At 39.2% G+C, this 23,445-nt stretch overlaps 1 protein-coding gene across 1 annotated transcript in view; it reads left to right on the top strand.

Annotated features, from left to right (window-relative positions):
• Positions 1 to 21,798, top strand: part of CPA6 (carboxypeptidase A6) — a 315,399-nt gene extending 293,601 nt beyond the window's left edge. The window contains exons 9-11 of the mRNA XM_012463663.2: positions 9,488 to 9,690; positions 15,540 to 15,624; positions 20,886 to 21,798. Coding sequence (XP_012319086.2) covers positions 9,488 to 9,690; positions 15,540 to 15,624; positions 20,886 to 21,073 — 476 coding nt within the window. The 3' untranslated portion in view covers positions 21,074 to 21,798. The remainder of the gene's footprint in view (positions 1 to 9,487; positions 9,691 to 15,539; positions 15,625 to 20,885) is intronic.
• The last annotated feature ends 1,647 nt before the right edge of the window (positions 21,799 to 23,445 follow it).

Raw genomic sequence — 23,445 nt, 5'->3', positions numbered from 1 at the left:
CTATTCAAGGCCTGTCACTTTGCCTAGTTGTTGATTCCACCCTTTCACATCTTTTCTAGAACTTTCTCCTATCAAATAATCTCTCTTTTTCTTTTTTCATTTACACTTTTTCCCTATTCTTTCTTTAGACATGCTTGTCCTCCCTAAAAAAATCTTAAGTCTGCCACTTATCCCCAAGGTTACCTCTAGCCATCATTTTATATATTTTCTTCCCTTATAGACCACGCTTCCCAAAAAAGATTGTCTATATGCATTATCTTCTTCTCATTTCTTCTCATTCATTCCTCTAAGTGCATATAACATCTGGCTTTTGCCCCTACCACTCCACTAATTTTTATTTTATTTTATTTTATTTTATTTTATTTTTGAGACAAGGTTTTGTTTTGTCGCCCAGGCTGGAGTGCAGTGGCACAATCTCGGCTCACTGCAACCTCCGCCTCCTGGGTTCAAGCAATTCTCTTGCCTCAGCCTCCCAAATAGCTGAGATTACAGGTGCCTGCCACCATGCCTGGCTAGTTTTTGTATTTTTAGTAGAGATGGGGCTTCACCATGTTGGCCAAGCGGGTCTCAAACTCCTGACTTCAAGTGATCCACCCACCTCAGCCTCCCAAAGTGCTGGGATTACAGGCGTGAGCCACTGCACCCACCCCCCACTCAACTAATTTTTCTAAAGCAAAAGTCCCCAGTTACTTTGTTACTATAAAATTAAATGAAGTTCTTTTCTGCACCACACTGTCCTTGAAACATCAAGTCCCTGGATTCCTTGACATCAGCATCTTGTGGTCCTCCTACTTTCCTAACAGTTCCTTCCTAGTGTCAATGACAGAGTCCTCTTATACTCCTTACCTCTTTTAAATACTGATATTACCCACAGTTTGAAGCTTTTTATTCATTTTGAGTTATTTTACCTTTTTTTTCTTTTTTTGTGATAGAGTCTCGCTCTATTGCCCAGGCTGGGTTATAGTGCCTCACTGTAACCTCCACCTCCCAAATTCAAGTGATTCTCCTGCCTCAGCCTCCCAAATAGCTGGGATTGCAGGCATCTGCCACAACATCCAGCTAATTTTTGCATTTTTAGTAGAGATGGGGTTTCACCATGTTGGTTAGACTGATCTCAAACTCCTGACCTCAAATAATCTCCCTGCTTCAGCCTCCCAAAGTGCTGGGATTACAGGCATGAGCCACCTCACCCAGCCAATTTTACTTTCATAAAATGATAATGACCCCAAATCTTTTTCTCTAGCCTAGTATTTCCTTTGAGCTTCATATTTATCTTTAGTACCCCATTAGAGATCTTTATTGGCAGCCAATCTTAACATGTCCAAAATGAAATAAACATCCCCCTTTTCTCCCTGTATCTCCACATCCCTTCTCATCTATTCAATGTTTCATTCAAGAAAACTACTATCGACTAAGTTGAACAACCCAGAGAGGTAAGATGTTATCAAACTCCGCTTTATTGCCCTACATATTCAACCAGTCACCAAGTCCAATTAGTTAATCTTCAAAATATTTCTTTTTTTTAAACAGAGTCTTGCTCTGTCACCAGGATGGAGTGCAGTGGCACGATCTCAGCTCACTGCAACCTCTGCCTATGGGTTCAAGGGATCCTCCTGCCTCAGCCTCCTGAGTAGCTGGGATTACAGATGCGTGCCACCATGCTCAACTAATTTTTGTATTTTTAGTAGAGACAGAGTTTCACCACGCTGACTAGAATGGTCTTGATCTCCTGACTTCATGATCCACCCACCTCAGCCTCCCAAAGTGCTGGGATTACAGGTGTGAGCCACTGCACCCAGTCCCCAGATATTTCTTTAATATACCCCCTTGGTACTATTCCTAATACCACTGCCCTGACTCCAGCTGTCAATATCTCTGGCCCAGATTGTTGTAATTGTATCTTGATTTGGTCTCCCTGATTATAGACTTGCCTCTTACAAATCTGTCCTATAAACTTTTACAAGGCCAATCTAAAATTAAAATCTGACCATGCCTTAAAATCCTTCATAGTTAAGAGACTGAGGGGAAGAGAAATGTGAATTGACTGCTAAAAAGTATGGAGTTTCTTTTTGGAGTGATACGAATGTTATAAAATTAGATAATGATGATGGTTGCACAGCTCAATAAATATACTAAAAGCCACTGAATTATCCACTTTAAAAGGGTGAATTTATCATATATAAATTATATCTCAATAAAGTGGTGATTAAAAAAAAACTTCACAGTTATGGTAGCTCAAGAACTCCAAGAAGCAGACATCAACTCAGGATTAGATGACAAGAGATGTATTTAAAGGAAACGCCTTTGAAGAAAAAGGAAGAGGAAGCAAGAATAGGCTAGGACATGAGCCAGGAGTGGTGGCTAATGCCTATAATCCCAGAACTTTGGGAGGCTGAGGTGGGTGGATCACTTGAGGTCAAGAGTTGGAGACCAGCCTGGCCAACATGGTAAAACCCCATCTCTACTAAAAATACAAAATTAGCCAGGCATGGTGGCGCATGCCTGTAATCGCAGCTACTCAGGAGTCTGAGGCAGGAGACACACCTGAACCCAGGAGGTGGAAGTTGCTGTGAGCCAAGATCATGCCACTGCACTCCAACCTGGGCAACAGAGCAAGACTGCCTCTCAAAAAAAAAAAAAAAAAAAAAAAAAAAAGAATAGACTAGGACAGCCTTTTTGCCATGATGCAGATAAGAAACCCACAAAAGAAGGGAAAGAAGGATGGGGCTGGAAGAGTCTCAGACTAATGTGCAGCTCCAAAAAAGGCTTTGGCAAGCCTATGGGGATGCCTCAAGCCAAAGTTGCCTTGTAAAGGATACCTGCATCTGGCAAGAATGGGCCTGCACTAGTGCCTCTACTATGATCAGTAATTGGCGAGGAGCAACTGTGGTGAAAGTGCAGGCTTGATGAGAATGCAGCGATGGATCCAGAGGGTAGCAAATGGAGCTGTCAGTCAACTACGTCGCTGCAGCAGGAGGTCTCAGTAGTGTGTTTTATGGGCACCACAGAGGTTCTTCACTGCCTAGAGGGCACTATAAGCTCCTTTGCATAATATATAAGATGTTCCGTGAATGAGTTTCTAATTACCACTCTAGGCACATCCACCAAAATTGTCTGACTCACATTTTATTTTGAACCTTACTACCAAATGTCTGTTGCCTTTTTACCGTTGTTCATTGTTCTTACTACCTGAAATTATCTTCTAACTCATATCTATCCCTCTAGACTTGTCTCTTCCAGGGGACATTATCTCCTCTAAGAAGATTTTCCTGAATACTCGCACAGGATGACGGCCTCTTTGCCCTGTCTTCTAAATATATCACAGCATTTACCACATTATATTGATTTTTTCTATTATCTTTATGTCTTTCAGCATAATCTTTATGTTCCTCAACTCAGGGTCTGTGGCTTTCTCATATTTGATCCCCAGTGCATAACATAGTGTCTAGAACAGAAGTATTCAAAAATTTTTGTTAAGTTGAATTCAACTTCAGCTTGTAATTTTAAAATATAAGCCCTTTATATTGATTATTACATTGTTACACATGGCCTGACTTAAGTTGTCTTATATATTTGTATTCTTTACATTTCCTTGCTCTTTTTGGTGAAATTGTGATTATAATACTAAAAACTTCTTAATTCATTCTACCTTCATTTTGTATGACCAAACATACATAAGGTCCTTTTCCCCCGCTGCTCACTTGGCATATAATCTTATCAAAAAACTTAGTTATTAAAGAGCACCTCCTTTATATATCCATCTCCACATTCTGTAAGTCCATCCAGAAGGATAATATGAAGGAAAAGGGTTAGAGAAAGTCCCTAACAACAACCAAACCCTTATGTTTTTTTCCTCCTTACCATGTCTTGTTTTTTTTTTTTGTTTGTTTGTTTGTTTGTTTTATGAGACAGAGTCTCGCTCCATCGCCAGACACCAGGCTGGAGTGCAGTGGTGCGATCTCGGCTCACTGCACACCACCACACCCAGCTAATTTTTGTATTTTTAGTAGAGACGGGGTTTCACTACATTGGTCAGGATGGTCTTGATCTCTTGACCTCGTGATCTGCCCACCTTGGCCTCCCAAAGTGCTGGGATTACAGGCGTGAGCCACCGTGCCTGGCCCCATGTCTCGTTTTTGTTATTTAAATCATTTAACAATTATGTAAATGTCTCATTAAAAAAAAAGCTACTATCAACTAAGTTGGCCAACCCAGAGAAGTAAGGTGTAATCAAAGCCCACTTCATTGCATTGTATTTTTATGTGCTAGTTTCTCAATATCATTCACTAAACAATCATTTTCTTAGTGATTCTGTTCCATTGGTCTACTAGTTTATTTCTGACTTTATATCATGTTGTTTCTATGATTATACCTATGTAGTATGTTTTAATGCCTGGTAGAATAAGCCCTTCTGTGCTCTTCTTTTCCAAGATTTTCTTAGCCATTTACTTTTCCTTAAAATTTTCAGAGTTCTTTACTTGAGTTTTCTACCAAAATCCTGCTACTGGTATTTTTGTCAAAATTGAATTGAACAAAATAATAAATAGGGAAGAATGAATATCTTTATACTACCAAGTCATCATATTCATGAACATGGTATAGTTCTCTAATTCAGTTCTGAAATTAAAGATCTTTTAGTAGAGTTTTAGTATTTTCTTTCTAATATCATGCATTCTTTAATAGTTTAATTCATAGATATTGTGACTAGTACCTTATTTTCTACTACATATTCTTATAAGTAATATTACCAAGAGTAGAGTTACACTATTGTTTTTTAAGTTGATCTTTTATCTGTTTGTCTTGGAGACTCCTCTACTTCTTGCAAGATAAACAATGTCTTAGAGAATGTATCCTATACAGGATCTAGTTTTTCTGCAGTAGGATAATTCCTCAAAACTGTGGTGGAATAGTGTTTCCCCCAAATTCATATCCACTGAAACCTTAGAATATGACCTTATTTGGAAAAGGGGTATTTGTGGAAGTAATTAGTTAAATTCAGTGAGTTGTCCTTATAAGAAGAAGAGAGTATACACACAGAAACACACAGGAAAGCCATGTGAACATATAAGAAGAGACTGGAGTACAGTCATGCACGACATGACAATGTTTTAGTCAACAGTGATTGCATATATGACAGAGGTCCAATAAGATTATAATACTGTATTTTTACTATACCTTTTTCCATGTTTAGATACACATATATTTATCATCTTGTTATAATTGCCTATAGTATTCAGTAGAATGATATACTGTATAGGTTTATAGCCTAGAGCAATGGGCTATACATCTACATTTGCATAAGTACATTCTATGATGTTTGCTCACGATAAAATTGTCTCATGATGTATTTCTCAGAAGATTTTTTTTATTGTTATTATTTTGAGATAGTGTCTCTGTCACCCAGGCTAGAGTACAGTGGCACAATCTTGACTCACTGCAACATCCACCCCCTGGGTTCAAGCAATTCTCATGCCTCAGCCTCCCAAGTAGCTGGGATTACAGGTGTGTGCCACCACACCGAGCTAGTTTTTGTATTTTTAGTAGAGATAGAGTTTCACCCTGTTGGCCAGGCTGGTCTCAAACTCCTGACCTGAAGTGATTAGCTCACCTCAGCCTCCTAAAGAGTTGGAATTACAGATGTGAGCCACCACAACTGATCTTAGAACTATGTCTTTCTTTAAGTGATACATGGCTGGAATGCATCCACAAACCAAGAAATGCCAAGGATTGCCAAGATCCACGAGAAGCTAGGAAGAGACAAGGAAGGATTCTTCCCCAGAGCATTCAGAAGGTGGATAGCCCTGCTGACACCTTGATTTCAGACTTTTAGCCTCAAGAACTATAAAAGAATTAATTTTTGTTATTTTAAGTGGCTTAGTTTATAGTAATGTGTTATGGCAGCCTTAGGAAGTTAATACAAATACCGAGGCTGCCACAATACTAAAAGTAGATATCTGTTATATCTACTTACATTACATTTTTTTCTGTAGACATGATATTGCTGGATCTTCTTTATTTTTCTGTATGAAAACATCAGGCCAGGCACTATGGTTCATGCCTGTAATCCCAATACTTTGGGAAGCCAAAGTGGAAGGATCGCTTGAGCTCAGGAGTTCAAGACCAGCCTGGGCAACATAGCAAGACCTCATCTCTACTAAAAATAATTTTTTTTAATCAATCATTTTCTGCAGGATTAGAGATAATAAATAAATAAATAAATAAATAAAATCAGTCATTTGATCAATGAGTTTCATCTATTAGCATTCTTCATAATCACTGTTACTTAAGACTTATTTCTGCCATCTTAACTCCTATATTCCTGTTCTCTGTTTCCAGTATTTCTTTCTTTCTTTTTTTTTTTTTTTTTTTTTGAGAGTCTCACTCTTGTAGCCCAGGCTGGAGTGCAATGACATGATCTCAGCTCACTGCAACCTCCACCTCCCAGGTTCTACAGGCATGCACCACCACACCCAGCTAATTTTTTTGTATTTTTAGTAGAGACGAAGTTTCACTATGTTGGCCAGGCAACTCCTGACCTCAGGTGATATGCCAGCCTCAGCCTCCCAAAGTGCTGGGATTAGAGGCATGAGCCACCATGCCCGGCCTCTTTTAAGAGATAGGGTCTTGCTCTGTCACCCAGACTAGAGTCCCATGGCACCATCACAACTCACTGTAACCTCAAACTCCTGGGCTCAGGAGATCTTGCCTCTGCCTTTCGAGTAGCTAGAACTACAGGTGTGTGCCACCATACCTGGCTAATTTTTTCATTTTTTGTAGCAATGGGGTCTCACTATGTTGCCCAAGCTGGTCTCTAACTCCTGGCTTCAAGCCTCCAACCTCGGCCTCCCAAAAGTGCTGGGATTACAGGTGTAAGCCATTGCAGCTGGCCCTGCTTCTTCTTTTTTCTTTTTTCCTTCTTTATTACTTTCTATTAAATGGTTCAAAGCTACTTCCATTAGTTGTGAAGTTTGTGTTCTATTTTTCTTATTCTGATGGTGATTCCTAACTTAAGACCCATACTTAGGTTTGTTTTTTTCCATTCAATTTCTAGCTTTAATCAATATTAAATAGACCTTTTCAAAATAGACCAACAATTTAGCTTGCTTTTGCCTTCCCTGCCCACCCCACCTCTTTATTTTCCCATCAATTTGTTATCTCTTAGGATTTGATACCTAGTCCATTATATTTCTCCCCTTTGGATATTGCTTAGATAGCAGATGTTACTAAGTTGCTTACTAACCTACAATTCTCATATCAGGTAGGCTCTCTAGAGTTACTCATTATTTTGTTGGAATAGTTTCTTCTGGGGTGTTTTCAAAGTATGTCAGTGTATAGTATGTTCTTTTGAGACCTTTTAGATGGCTAGAGAACATCTTTCTTTCACTCTCACATTGCAATGAGAATTCAGCTAGATATAGAAGCCTAGATTCAAAATTCCTTTTTAATAAATGCATTGGATATATTACTCTAATGTTGCTGTTGAAAAGTCTAATGTGAATGGAATTCTTGTTCCTTTCTAAATGACCTGCTTTTTCTCTCTAGAATTGTTTTCTTTTCTTAAATTTCACTTTAATTTGTCAAAGTGTTGATATTTTCCCCTTTATCGTTTTATTTGGTGCACAATAAGTCTGTTCAATATTTGCTTAATTGTGGAGAAATCTTTTGAGTGGGCATGGTGGCTAATGCCTGTAATCCCAGCACTTTAGGAGGCTGAGACAGGCGGATCACTTGAGATCAGGAGTTCAAGACCAGCCTGGCCAACATGGTGAAACGCCGTCTCTACTAAAAATACAAAAGTTAGCCTGGTGTGGTGGCAGGGTGCCTGTAATCCCAGCTACTCAGGAAGCTGAGGCAGAAGAATTACTTGAACCCAAGAGGTGGAAGTTGTAGTGAGCCGAGATCCTACCACTGCACTCTAGCCTGAGCGACAGAGCGAGACTCCATCCCACACACACACATGTACACACACACACAAAATTGTGGAGAAATTTTAATTGGCAGTTCTTTAAATATTATTTAACTTTATTTTTTTATTTCCAAGGCTCCCATTAATCACATATTGATATTTATTTTATTTTTCATGCCCTTTCATTTTTCTCTCATTTTTCCTGTTCTTTATCCTTTCCCAGTGGCTTCTGGGAATGTTTCAAACCACTCTCCATCTTATGAATTCATTCATCAGCTGTATTCATTCAACCCTGAATTAAGTTGTTTGCTTCTACTATATCTGATTGGCCTTTTTAATAACTCCTTGTCCCTATTTGTTTCCAGTGCCCTCCTACATGCCCTTGAGCACATTTATTAGGATTATTGTAAATTCTTGTTTTCTCTGGCTCATCAGTTCTGCTCCCTCCAGAATTAGTTGTTTGGTTTGTGATCTTGCCTTTCCAGGCTTTCCAGATTCCACAGATCTGTCTTTAATTTTTCCATTCCCTTCAGAGTATCAGCTATAGTTTTCATATTACATTCTGAGTTCCATCTATAGCCCACTTGCTTCTAAGGCATATCCAGGATGAGATTCAAAGGAGGGAAACTCCCGTTGCTATAAGTTCCCCAGCCTGACTCTTGACTTTCCTACAGCATAAACTACACTTACAGCCCTCAAGATTTAGTCCAATTTGACTAGGCTATCTTTTCATGTTTAGTAGAATTAGACTACATCACAGAAACACCAAGCATTTTCTACTAGTTTATGGAGAGAATTCTCATTTTCTAAAGGTGGGGAAAAGACATTAATGGCCCCATATGGCAAATAACTATGGAAAAATGTAATTATTTCCAAATTTTCTTAGAACCATAATACTTTGGATTGTTATAGTCATTCTTATTTTCTTTCCTTCCTTCCATAGACCTCTCAATAAGTCTGCCCTATATAATCTGATTTTTAATTCAAAAGTTATTAAAATTTTGTTTTAAAGATTTCATAACTAAACTCTAACAGATCCCCAAGATAACTAGAAAAGCCTCTTGGTTTTACAAAACTAGTTTGGATAGTTCTGTTCTAAAAATATTATAGAAATTGGTTTAACATGTTCTGTGAAATTATTTCTGGCCTGCCTTTATGTTCTCGATAGAGCTATATTTGTATCTTATAGATACCTTTACGTATGTCTAGCCTTTTCTTTCTATCTGACATTGACTTATTCAACAAGTATTTGTTGAACACTTGCTGTACTATTGTTCTTGCTGCTAGGTGCAGCTACAACTGACAGTTGATAGAGCAGTTTCTTTAGAGTAGTTTGTACAGGTTCAGTTGCAAAATCAGTACCTGGTTTCCATTCAGGCCCTCCTATTGTGCATGGGAACTTGAATTACCTTGGAACTTTTGTATTGATTTCCATAAATGAGAAGTTAGATGAACTGCTTAATAATACCATAAGTTTGCAGAAGTAAAAGAAAAATCACAGCGTAACAGTGCTGATTTGTGTTTCTTGTTTCTTTTTCCCCCCGCTCACTTTCTCACCACATTTTCTTTTCTGACTTGCAGATGAAGGAGCTTCTATGCACCCTTGTGATGATACATATTGTGGCCCTTTCCCAGAATCTGAGCCAGAAGTGAAGGCCGTAGCTAGCTTCCTTCGAAAACACAGACAGCACATTAGGGCTTATCTCTCCTTTCACGCATATGCTCAGATGTTGCTGTATCCCTATTCTTACAAATATGCAACAATTCCCAATTTTAGCTGCGTGGTAAGTATTTGACCCTGTGCATGTGTGTCAGGCTTCATGCTGCTTTTCTAAACCTAAGATGGTTCTAAGTACTAATGATAATGGCAAACACGTGTTTGTGTTTATCTTAAGTATTTTATGTGTGTTAATTTATTTATTCTTCATAACAATCACATGAGGCAGCTTTTATTATCTCCACTTCACAGATGAAGAAGCTAGAAATTGAGACCCAGAGAGATTAAGTAATTAGATAGAGAACACACACCTACTAAGTCTCATAGCCAGGATTCAGCCCCAAGTCTAGCTCCGTAGTTGTTTCTTTTAACCACAGTGCTGCTTCTCAAATACAATCATTTCAAACCTATTTACATTCTTACCACAGGTTACACAGAAAAGGTCAGGGTAGATTTGATTAGTATCACAGCTTTGGTCATGTATGCAAGGCTGTAATTAACTTTATTGAGTAAATGATTGTTCATAAATTATAGATTGACTCTCATTAATTAAAAGCAAGTTTTAATTTATAAGTGCTATTTGCTTAATGCTACTAAGTCTTTGGGTGTGTATCTGACAAGTTAGTACTAAGGATGAACAGGCTTTCAGGCATAAGATTACTTCAAAATGAAAAAGCAGACTTACTTTCTATCAGAAACCCAGCAAGCTATCCACTATAGGACATAATTCATAACAAAGTGAGTCATTTCAGAGCGTCTAACATCTAAAAGTCTATAAAGTTCAAAAACCAAGAAAAACTTCATATATAGTTCTAGAAGTCAGGTGGCACTTACCTTTGGGGAAAAGGGAGAGGGTACAGGGATTGGAAGGAGACTGGGTTGCTGCTGCAGTTCTGTTCCTTGACCTGGATGATAGTTCCATGAATGTGTTCAATTTGTGATCATTTGTTGTGCTATCAACTCAAAATGGTGTAGTCTTCTATGTGTATGTTTTAAGGCTTTTTTGGCCTCCTGACACCAAATGTCTGATGTCTTTTTTCAGCACCACTTCTACAACACCTCTTGGATATCCAACAATTCATTCCATTTGGTCACTGACTACCCAGAGTTAGCATCAGACTCCACAGTTTTAAGGACTCAGTCCCACATGACTGCCGTCACTTCAAACACCAGGAGCAAGTAGCAGGTTCCCAAGTTAACCCCATTCCTGTCTGACTGGGCTACAAAGTCGCAGGATCCTGCCAGCTCACCTCTGGTTTGATAATTCACTGGAATGACTCATAGAGCTCAGGAAAGAGCTTTATATACCATTACCTGTTTAGTTAAGAGACACAGCTGGCTGGATACAGTGGCTCCCTCCTGTAATCCCAGCACATTGGGAGGCCCAGGCAGATGGATCAGTTTTGTTTGGTTTGGTTTGGTTTGGTTTTTGAGACAGAGTCTTGCTCTGTCACCCAGGCTAGAGTGCAGTGGCACAATCTCGGCTCACTGCAACCTCCACCTCCCGGGTTCAAGCGATTCTTCTGCCTCAGCCTCCCAAGTAGCTGGGATTACAGGCACCCGCCACCGCACCTGGCTAAATTTTGGATTTTTAGTAGAGACAGGGTTTCACCATGTTGGCCAGGATGGTCTCAATCTCTTGACCCCATGATCCGCCCACCTAGGCCTCCCAAAGTGCTGGGATTACAGGTGTGAGCCACCATACCTGGCCAGATCATTTGAGCCCAGATGCTTGAGACCAGTCTGTCCAACATGGAGAGACGCCCATCTCTATAAAAAAATTAAAAATTAGCCAGACGTGGTGGTGGCATGCACCTGTGGTCCCAGCTACTTAGCAGGCTGGAGCAGGAGGATCACTTGAGCTCAGGAGGTCAGGCCTACAGTTAGTCATGTTCATGCCATTGCCCTGCAGCCAGGGAGACAGTGAGATCCTGTCTTATGAATCAATTAATCACACAACTCAGGAACACACCAAATGGAAGAGATGCATGAGGCAAGGCATAGGGGAAGGGGCACAGGGCTTCCATGCCTTCTCCGGGTGCATCAATCTCCCAGCACATCCAGTGCTTATTAACCCAAACACTCTCCAAACCCTGCTGTTTAGGGGTATTTATAGAGATTTCATTACTTAGGTCTAATTGATTACATCATTAACCATTGGAGTTTGGACTCAATCTCTGGCCCCTCTCTTCTCCTCAGAGGGTGAAGGATGGGCCTAAAAGTTTCGACTCTAATTACAAAGTTTGGTCTTTCTGGCCCCTAAAGTGACCTAGGGGCCTCCAGCTACAAGACATCTCACTACCATCCAAAAGATACTTATCACTCTGGAGATTCCAGGAGTTTTTAGAAACTGTGTGCCAAGAACAAGGGACAAGGACCAAATATTTATTTTTTTGTTATACCACAATGTTATACTTGAAATTAAAAATGTATTAAAGGGAATCATTCCCTTTTCCCCTACACCTTAAACTCCAAATACTGCACCAATTGTTTGGCTTCTAGGAATTTCTGATCTAGATGTCTAAGACTTGGGAGAAACATGAGGAAGCCAGTGGAGGACCTGGGGAAGCCTTTTATTCTGTCCAAAAAGAGAATTTTGTTCTTGGCATTCCAAGAATTCTGAGCAAATTCCCCCTTTTTGGAAATATTGTAAAGGTGATAATTATATTCTACACTGCTATTTAGCTGCTCTGTGGGTCAAATTATCATATGAGGGCCAGGCACAGTGGCTCATGCCTGTAATCTCAGCACTTTGGGGGGCCAAGCCGCCAGGAGTTTGAGAGCAGCCTGGGCAACATGGTGAAGCCCCATCTCTGCTAAAAATACAAAAATTAGCCAGTTGTGGTGGCACACACCTGTAGCCCCAGCTACTCAGGAGGCTAAGGCAGGAGAATCACTAGAACCTGGGAGGCCAAGGTTGCAGTGAGCTAAGATCCTGCCACTGCATTCCAGCTTGGGAGACAGAGTAAGACTCCATCAAAAAAAAAGGCTGGGCACGGTGGCTCACACCTGTAATCCCAGCACTTTGTTAGGCCGAGGTGGGATGATCACCTGAGATCAGGAGTTCAAGACTAGCCTGACCAACATGGTGAAACCCTGTCTCAAAAAAAACAAATTTTAATTTAAAAAATAAATAAATAAAAATTGTTATATGAGAATGTTCTTTGTATTTTAAATTTATCTTCCCACCTTGAGTTAATGCTGTTTTCCTTTGTCTTAGATTAGAAGATGTGGCATAAAATAGATCATTAGTGCCTGTGATCCCAGCACTTTGGGAGGCCCAGGCTGGAGGATTGCTTGAACCCAGGAGTTTGAGACCAGCCTGGGTAACATAGTGAGACATCTCTACATTTTTTTTTAAAATTAGCCAGGCATAGTGGTGCATACCTGTAATCCTAGCAACTCAGGAGGCAGAGGTGAGAGGATTGCTTGAGCCCAGGAGGCAGAGGTTACAGTAAACTAAGGTTATGCTACTGTACTCCAGCCTGGGTGACAGAGTGAGACCCTATCTCGAAGGCAAAAACAAAAAGGATGAATTCGCCTCTCTGTGGACATTTGGCAATGTTTATAGACATTTTTGATTGGCACAACAGGGTTGGGGGATGCTACTGGCATGTAGTGGGTATTGGCCAAGGATGCTGCTAAACACCCTGCAGTGCACAGGATAGAACCCAAAGCAAAAAAATTATTCAGTCTAAGATATCAACAGCGCCATTGTTGAGAAATCCTGGAGAGAGTTAAGGATAAGTTTGGTTACTAAAATCATGATTACAATTCTCAGAAACTAGACAATCCCTGAATGTTAAGTAGAAACCATTAAATTTGATTAAAATTGTTTAAAAACATTCCATCAATAGGTAAGATTCAGTATTTCTGGCAACATTTTTTAAGTCATTAAGTTGCTTTAAATATGGAAATATTTAAATTAAAATATATACTATTTTGGGAGGCCAAGGCAGGCAGATCACCTGAGGCCAGATGTTTGAGACCAGCCAGGCCAATGTGGTGAAATCCCATCTCTACTAAAAATACAAAAATTAACCTTGGGTGGTGGTGGGTGCCTGTAATCCCAGCTACTTGGGAGGCTGAGGCAGGAGAATCACTTGAACCTGGTAAGCGGAGGTTGCAGTGAGCCGAGATCACATCATTGCACTCCAGCCTGGGCAACAAAGGCAAAACTCCATCAAACAAACAAACAAACAAACAAACAAATAAATAAGTAAGTAAGTATATATATATATATATACACACACACACACACACCATTTACTTAGCTGAAGACCAGTAACTGATGCCTAGGTCCTTTTGGACAATTGGGAACAGGATACAGTGAAGAAAGGAGGGATCACTTAAGTCAGTCCTTTCAAATAGGTATCTAGCTGTGGACACCTGGAAAATAATTCTTGGAAAAAAAATGATAAAGTTTTTATTTTTGTGGAGATATATCTAAACCTAGTCAACATGCACCAGTACCCAAGTAGCAGAGATGCAGTGAGCTCAAAAGGCTAAAACTGTGCATCTCCTTTGTGTAAATAGACAAAGTGATTATCTTTTTTTTCTCCCTTGGGTTTAGTCAGTTTAAATAATGAGAAGCAAATTCCGTCACTAGCAGAATGCAATAATCTTCTAAATGTAGAAATATCTGCCCTTGCCATGGAATATTGCTGAGACCATTGGAGAAGATGTTAAAAATCTTAGCACAATCTCCATAAAGATATTTCATTATGGTGTTTATAGTCCTTTTCTGTTGGCTTCCATGAGAAGAATGTCATCATCAGTGAGATCAGTAGTAAATAGTCTGCCAGCTTCTGGAGGCTGGTCCCTGGATATAACCACAAATGGTGGCATTTGCTGCAAATACTGCCTAATGCATTTCTGAGCTGAATGAGGACAGCAACCTGAAGCTCAGTCCAGCACACACCCCCATGTTGTCCGGAGTGCTTCAATTTAAGTATTAAATTATTCATAAGCAAGTTGAAATGGGAGAGTTGTATTCTGGTTTCAACATACTTCTTTTCCTCTCACTTGTCATATAATACTTCTCTAACTCCTTGTTGAAACCAATGTTTTTATACCATATTTAAAGGATAATGAGTATCATTCTAGTTCATGTTAGAATGGCCATCTTTTAGTATTTTGATTGTGTTGAATATTTTTCCTAATTTTTGGCATTGTTAGGAAAAGTTCTACCTTAGACTTTCTTCATCTTAGCAGTACCTGTCTAAGTTATGGGGGAGGCATATGTAACCTTAGAAGTCATAGCATTCTGACTGTTATTTCCATTCCCAGTGAGGATAAGCACATAGCATAAGACAAATCATTCTTAATGAATTAAAGGGTTTTTTAATGATTCAGATGTGTTCTAAATACCTTGTACATACCCAGTGACATATATACTTAAGAATCAATATGATTATCTTAGTACACTTTCAGATTTATGCTTATTCAACATTCATATGTGAAATATTAATCAAGCATCTGTTGCATACAGGCACATTGCTAAGTACTGGTTGTGCACTATGACTAAGACTGACATGGTCCCTGCCCTGCCAAACATTTTGTAACTTATAGAAATAGGTGTCCCTGAACTAAAGTGAAGAGAACAGAACACTAAGTCGGCCTCAGAAAATGTGAGTACTTAGCTCAACCACATTGCATAACCATTTAACCTTGCTGAACCTTCCTTCTCTCATCTAGAAAACATTATTGATCACTGTTTTTTTGTGAGATAAATGATGTGTTCTAAAACATGTTGCAAAATGTTGTGTGTGACATAAGAGTAATATATTATTAGTGAATATAGATCTTAACCAGTGAGCCCATCTTGTTGATTACTGATAAGGCTCAAACAACATAGCAGTGTATCTAAAAGTTTCAATGCAACAATATGTAAAATTTCTCCATTTTCCCTCATAGGAATCTGCAGCTTATAAAGCTGTGAATGCACTTCAGTCAGTATATGGGGTCCAATACAGATACGGACCAGCCTCCACAACATTGTGTAAGTTTCCTGCGTACATTGTGTTAGAATCCTCTCTCTTGAACTAATATCCTGTATCATGACTTCCTTTTAGAAAGGAGAAAGTGTGTTCTCCCTAAAGTGAAATTTTTGACTATCAAATTAGCTGAAGGAAATAGAAGGACTTTATATCTGATAGTTTTATACAGCTTGACAGAAATCACTGTACCCATTTAAACAAATTCAAGCAGAGAATAGGCTAAGCATGCAGTAATGACTACAAGCTGAACTGAGATCTTATGACAGGAACATACCAAAATGGGCTCCTTAAGCAATTCTAACTACTACAGGGGTGGAAACAGGCCTTGGGAAGATAATGAAGTAAATATTTCAGCCCTACACCAGCTTCTCTTTTATTCCCTTCTCCACTGTTCTTGTTATGAAATGCTGTTTCTTATGTAGCACCTTCCACTGAATTATCCCTTAAAAGGTGATTTAAAAGTATTTCTTTTTTTACATGGAGAAAAATGTATAGCAGAGCCAGAGATCACTTCCAACCCCTCTCACCTCCCATCTTTAACTCTAAGTAGGCTCTTCAGCTGGATCTAGAAACCAAATTGACACCAAGCAGGTTAAACAAGAGAAAAGTATACACATTTTATTAATTCTATATGTACATGGGGATCTTCATAACAGAGTGAAGTCCAAAGAAGTGGCCAAAGCAAGATGATTTTATACATTTTGGACAAGGAACGATAAATTTGAGAATAAATAACAGGACAAAAAAAATCTGGCTAAGGACAGTAAATTTTCTAGCGGAGTTACTAGGAAATAAATAGGAGGTATATAAAACCAGTGGAAGATAAGTGTTACTTTGTTGAGTATATTTAGGTCCATCACAGCCCTGAATTGCAAGTCTCTGATGATAAAGGGCTCTTTTCTCACCCTTCTTATTGTGAGACTACCCCTCCTAAAGGTATCTTTACTGTTTGCTGCATGCAGAAAGAAACACCTCAGCTCACCCTTTCTGAACTACAATCTCCAATGTTTTCAACTCAAAATAATTAATATACCAATCTGGCTTATTTGAGGATGGCATGTTCTTCCAACTGAGTATATGGAAAGAACTTACACAAAGAATCATAATATGTGCATTCTAGTCCTAATTCTACCAGGTGTGTCAACCAGGCCAATATAGTTATTAATCCTGAGCTTCAGTTTCCACAACTGTAACAATAATTGGATTCAGGGTCTCTTAAACTCTAAAATTTATTCACTATATGACTTGGAAAAATTTAGTAAGAAATCATGTATATATGAATGCCTGCATAGGCAAATGAAGGTAAACACACACATGTAGTATGTATATGAATAGGTAGTGACATCTGATTATGCTTCTGAGTAAAGTAGCAAAGTTCTTCTTGACTTCTTTAATCTACCTATCATTGTATTCCTGATGTTTTACCACTCATTTTCTTCAGCCTTCAGAACAAAGACTTGGTTTGTCAATTAACATTGACAAATAAGTTTATTCTAATAATGAGAATGTCAGCAACATGAATAGTTTCGTTTGTTTTTTCAAAGTCCATGATCATGGGTCTCAGACTGACCTTTTTAAAACTGTTTTTCAGTGCTCACCCTGAAAGGGAAAAATTTGTATTTAAAAACTCATATTACCAATTGATACCAACATAATATATACATTAACAATTTTTAAACATTAATTTTTTAAAATCTTACTAACCGTTCACCTTTTCAGCTTTATATAGAGGCACAGCCAGAGTGTTATATTTACTGAGAACAATCTATTACCATAGAAATGAGGGTGTTGACTGGCTGCGGTGGCTCATGCCTGTAATCCTAGCACTTTGGGAAGCCAAGGTGGGTGGATTGTCTGAGGTCAGGAGTTCGAAAGCCAGCCTGGCCAAAATGGTGAAACCCCTTCTCTACTAAAAAGACAAAAATTAGTCGGGTGTGGTAGTGAGGACACCTGTAATCCCAGCTACTTGGGAGGCTGAGGCAAGATAATCTCTTGAACCCTCGGGGCAGAGGTTTCAGTGAGCCGAGATCGCACCATTGCACTCCAGCCTGGGTAACAGAACAAGATTCCATTTCAAAAAAAATGAAAAAGAAATGAGGCTGTCACATCACCGTGATGTAACTGTTGGCACATATTGTCTCTGACTTGGCTACTATGAATACTATTTGTAGTTCCAATGTACCCTAATCAGAGGGACACTGAAGCCACAGCCTATTTTCTGTCCTTAACTGAAGCAAAGGGAATCTGAGAAACAGCGGAGTCATTTTAATTGTCATTTTACATAATAATCCCATCTGTGGCCTGGCACAGTGGCTCACGCCTGTAATCTCAGCACTTTGGGAGGCTGAGGTGGGCAGATCATCTGAGGTCAGGAGTTCAAGACCAGCCTGACCAACATAGTGAAACCCCATCTTTATTAAAAATATTTTTTTATTTATATTTTTATATAAAAAATTTTATATAAAAATTGCTGGTGCACACCTGTAATCCCAGCTACTCAGTTGGCTGAGGCAGGAGAATTGCTTGAACCAGGGAGGCAGAAGTTGCAGTGAGCCAAGATTGCACCACTGTACTCCAGCCTGGGTAACAAAGAAGACTCCATCTCAAGAAAAAATAATAATAATAATTCCATCTCTTACTTGTCCAAGGAAAAATACCATAAAAGTGATACTTTTTTAAGTAAATGACCATACTTTGAAATAATAATGATAGGATTATCTCAAGCTGGATTATATAAATTTTAGGAAAAATGTATACAAAGATTTTTCCATGAAACATTTATTCATTTAATGAATGATTTATTAAAAACCTGTTAGACTAAAAACTATATATGCACTTGAGGGTATAAAGAGACAAAATAATAACAGTTAATATATCCTGAGTATTTTCAAGTGACTTATTACTTTATTTCATTTTCCCAACAACCCTATGCTATGCAGGTACTGTATTATCATCTTTCTTTTTCAAAAAGGGAGACTGAGGCACAGAGAAGTCACCAAGTATATGGAGGGATCACAGGCTGCCTCTAGTTCCCTGCTTTCAACTCTATTGAAAAGCTGGAGTATGAGGTCACAGGAGCCAGAAGGAGAGAGTAGCCAGAGGGCTTGTCAGCTGTGTTAAAGGCTGTGGAGACATTGAAAGTGGGATCTGAGGGGAAAAGGAAAAACAGAAAAAGAGGCTAGACCTGCAGTCATTGGTAACCTTCAAAAAGAAAGTTTAATACACGGGTAGAGGCAACAGCCAGATTGAAAGTGATTGAGGATGTAGACGTAGTATATATAGATTCTCCTTTAGGTTCTAAAGCAAAAGAAGAGGGTAACCAAGGGCATGTGGCAGGATAATGTGAGTACTTTTACCAATGCAGATGCATAATTAGTAAAATAAGGTCATGGAGCAGGGCCTTTCATGACCAGAGAAGACAGTAACCAACAGTATCAAGAGGTGACACATGTAAAAGACAGGGTGCATTTCTTCCTCTGAGCTCAACAGGGGAAAGTCAGAGAGCTGTAATGTCAGTGGAGGAGGCAGTGGGGCAATCACCTAGAGCAGTGGTCCCCAATCTTTTTGGCACCAGGGACCGGTTTCATGGAAGACAATTATTCCATGGACAGGGGTGGGGTGGGGGAGGGATGGTTCTGGGTTGACTCAAGTGCATTACCTTTGTTGCACACTTTATTTCCATTATTATAATATATATATATAATGGAATATATATATATATTCCATTGTAATATATAATGAAATAATTATACAATTCACCATAATACAGCTTCATTGGGAGCCCTGAGCTTGTTTTCCTGCAACTAGACGATCCCATCTAGAGGTGATAGGAGACAGTGACAGATCATCAGGCATAAGATTCTCATAAGGAATGCACAACCTAGACCCCTCACATGTTCATGCTCCTATGAGAATCTAATGTGCCACTCTCTGACAGGAGGTGGAGCTCAGGCAGTAATGCAAGTGATAGGGAGTGGCTGTAAATACAGATGAAGCTTCACTGGCTCACCAACTACTCACCTCCTACTGTGCAGCCCAGATCCTAACAGGCCACAGACTGATACCGGTGCATGGAACTTATAGATCATACCAGTACTGGTCTGTGGCTTGGGGATCAGGAACCCTTGAGCTAGAGTAGGGGGGACAGTGTAAAGTGAAGATGAGAAGAGAATGGGAAAGGTTCAGTAAGTAAAGGACTAGAAAAGGAGCCTAGAGCAGCATGGGGGCAGAAAAAGACTTCGGTGATGAGGTAGTGTGACTTCACAGGATCTCTACTCAGCAATGACTTTCTCTAGCTCCCTCACCTAGTGGAAGGAGAGAAACTGGGCCAGGGATTGAGGATGAGCCAAACAAAAGCAGAAAAAGCACAGGAATGAGGCATGTTGACAGTCTGAAGAGAAATTCAATGAAATAATTGACGAAGGCCAACTAGAGAATCAAACAAAACTATAAGAAAACAGGGAAGAATATGGAAAGTACAAATCTAAGTAAAGGCATAGAATAGGTTAAGCCGGAGTGGAAACACAAGGAGGCAGAAGAAATAAGCAGGTTTTCTGGGGCCAGGCACAGTGGCTCATGCCTGTAATCCCAGCACTTTGGGAGGCTAAGGAGGGAGGATCACTTGAGCCCAGGAGTTCGAGACCAACCTGGTCAACATGGTTAAAACCCCATCTCTACCACAAATACAAAAATTAGCTGGTGTGGTGGTGTGAGCCTGTAATCCCAGCTACTTGGGAAGCTGAGGCAGAAGAATCACTTGAACCCAGGAGGCAGAGGTTGCAGTGAGCCAAGATCATGCCACTGCACTCCAGCCTGAGTGACAGAGTGAGACTCCGTTACACACACACACACACAAAGGAGGTTTCTGGGAACACAGTTTCAATATTCTAGACACCAGAAGTGGAGAAGAACTGAGTGATAACTAAAAACAAAAAGAGTTCCTGGTATAGGTTGTTTATAGGTGAATAAAGTGGGGATGAACATAAACATTTTTGGAATTGAGTTTGAGAAATTTTGAGGTCATCATGCTGGCAAGGCATTCACGCATAGACTAGATCCTTAAAGATGGATCCAGGTGTGATTTATAACTTCCTTGCACCAGATGCCAAGGAACTCCTGTTAAATCATTCTTATTGAAACAGCATTTACTTGGAAGGATTTAGTAAAGCTCAATAAGCAGATACTCTACAGTATATACATTTAGAAAATTATACCAACTCTTTAGTGAGGCTGATCTTTTTTGTTTGTTTGTTTTAACTTTTAGATGTGAGCTCGGGTAGCTCAATGGATTGGGCCTACAAAAATGGAATACCTTATGCATTTGCTTTCGAACTACGTGACACTGGGTATTTTGGATTTTTACTCCCAGAGATGCTCATCAAACCCACCTGTACAGAAACTATGCTGGCTGTGAAAAATATCACAATGCACCTGCTAAAGAAGTGTCCCTGAGACAGCCCAAGGCTCAGGTCAACTGACATAGGATACTGAGCAAGGCCTACTTGGCCCTGAATGGACACTGCTCTCAAAGAGAAGGGCAACTGCTTAGAGTAAACATATCTATGGACTAAAAAAAAAAATCTCATGCAATTTGACTTTGTGGCAATAGAAAACAATAAAAATTAGGGCATAGCCTAGTTTATTATAAGAAAAATCATCCATTTTCTATATCCCCTTAGAGTCTTATTTGATTATGGTGGGAGGGAATATTTTCAAATTTTCCATTTCTCAAGAAATGTACAAATTAATTGAGGATTCCCCTTCAATAAATCTCATGTTCTCAGTTAAGATCTAGGCTAGTGATGATGTTTAATTACTTGGTTCTCATTGGAAATGGAAAATTTTGAAATGGAAAAAACCAACTATGTTTTTTATTAAACAAAATTTATTAGAATTTTAGATTATTTACATCTTCATTTTCTGGTATTAGTTATACTATATACAAATAAAAATATAGCAAGATAGAGCAACTTATGTTTAGACTCTGAGAATGCCACTTGAAAACAAGTAAGTAAACATTAATTGAAGTACAGGCACAGAATTAAGAGATTTACACTAATCATCTCACTTATTCCCCACAATACTATGAGGTATAAACTATCATCCTCATTTTTCAAATGAGGAAATTGAGGCTTAGAAATATATTTAAAATCATAGACTTCCATTTCCAAAGCAATGACAGGATAGGTATCTGTACTGCTGGAAATAACTAAAACTTCTAAACAAAATATCATTATTTTAGGCTGGCCACAGTGGCTCACACCTGTGATCCCAACATTTTGGGAGGCCAAGGTGGGCAGATCACTTGAGCCTAGGAGTTTGAGACTAGCCTGGGCAACATGGTGAAACCCTATCACTACATGCTGTAGAAGAAAAAAAAAAGTTTAGTCAGGCACATGCCTGCAGTCCTAGCTACCTGGGAGGCTGAGGTGGGTGGATCACTTGAGCCTGGGGAGGTTGAGGCTGCAGTGAGCCATGATCGCACCACTGCATTCCAGCCTGGGCAACAGAGTGTGACCCTGTCTCAAAAAAAAAAAAAAAAGGAAAAAATACATATATATGTATGTATGTATAATTTTTTTAAATAATCTTAAAGTTATCAGACAAAAAAGGAAATCCAGGCCAGCCAGGCATTGAGTGAAGAAATCTAGAAAGACAAGTGGAACACTGTTATCCTGAGAGTATTTGTCAAACCAGCTGAGTGTGGGCTTTCATTTTCACAGCATTTTGAGGAATGGGGCCAGAGAGCAAAGCCCAAGGCTACTACAAGTTGAGAAGTCTAATAGATTCTCCTTCTACCAGAATTCTGGGATTCCAAAGAATGATACCTCAGTGCAAGGGTAAATTAGAAATAAGCCTCTGTAGTACTTCTAATGGGCCACAAGAAAAATTGACCATTTCAAATTTGAGCAAGAGTGGAGAGGAGAGAAATTGCCACTGAGAATTTGGAACCACGAGGCAGCCCTCACACAAGTTTGTGGTCCAAAAGCAGACTATCTAAATGTCTGATAAACCTCTAGCCAAGAATTTAATTCAGTTTAATCCCAGACTGGCAATACTCCCCAAGCATTTGGTACAAGCAAATACAAATCCTCTTAGAGGATTTCCCTGACCAAAGCATATCGTGAACACCAGGATAAAGAGATGAGCCTAAAAACTTCTAGGGTGTTGAGGGATGGGGGACACAGACAGCAGAATAAGGACTAGAGTAGCCTGCAGCTGCTTAACAGCACCATTACTGCCACGAGGCACTGGCGAAATGCCTTAGTTTTGGAGAGAAAATGATACCAAAAAAATCTAAACCTTGCAAAATTGTCAATGAAATGTAAGGGTAGAATCTCAACATTTTCATAGAAGTGAGGCCCTAAATTATTTACCTTTCGTAGGAAAACCCTGGAGGATGTGCTCTACCAAAATGAGGGAGTATACCAAGAGAAAGACAAAGGATTTAGAAACACAGGGAAACCAATTAAAAAAAAAATCTGAAGATCGCGGTGAAGGGAAAAGTCCCAGGTAGTAGCTGTATGTCAAACTTACAGAACAACTAACCTGGGGTAGGAAGAGGAGACCTGAAGACTTCGGATGAAATTCCCCAAGATAAATCTGCAACAAATAGAACACTTAAATATGTTCAGAGGCCGTTTTTACTTACATTAGAGAACCATGATATGAATTAGTAATAAAATCGCACAAAACCAAGCAAATAAAAAAAGTATTTATTAACTAGTGGAAACAATGAGTTATACAAGAGAAGAAATAGAATCATGATATGCTATGTGACTTAGCTATAAGTAATACTTACATAATCATAATATTAGCCCTAG

This window comes from Aotus nancymaae, unplaced genomic scaffold (assembly GCF_030222135.1).
Source record: "Aotus nancymaae isolate 86718 unplaced genomic scaffold, 86718_ANA_hifiasm-v0.15.2.pri h1tg000036l, whole genome shotgun sequence".
Lineage (NCBI taxonomy): Eukaryota > Metazoa > Chordata > Mammalia > Primates > Aotidae > Aotus > Aotus nancymaae.
This window is presented reverse-complemented; position numbering and strand designations above follow the sequence as displayed.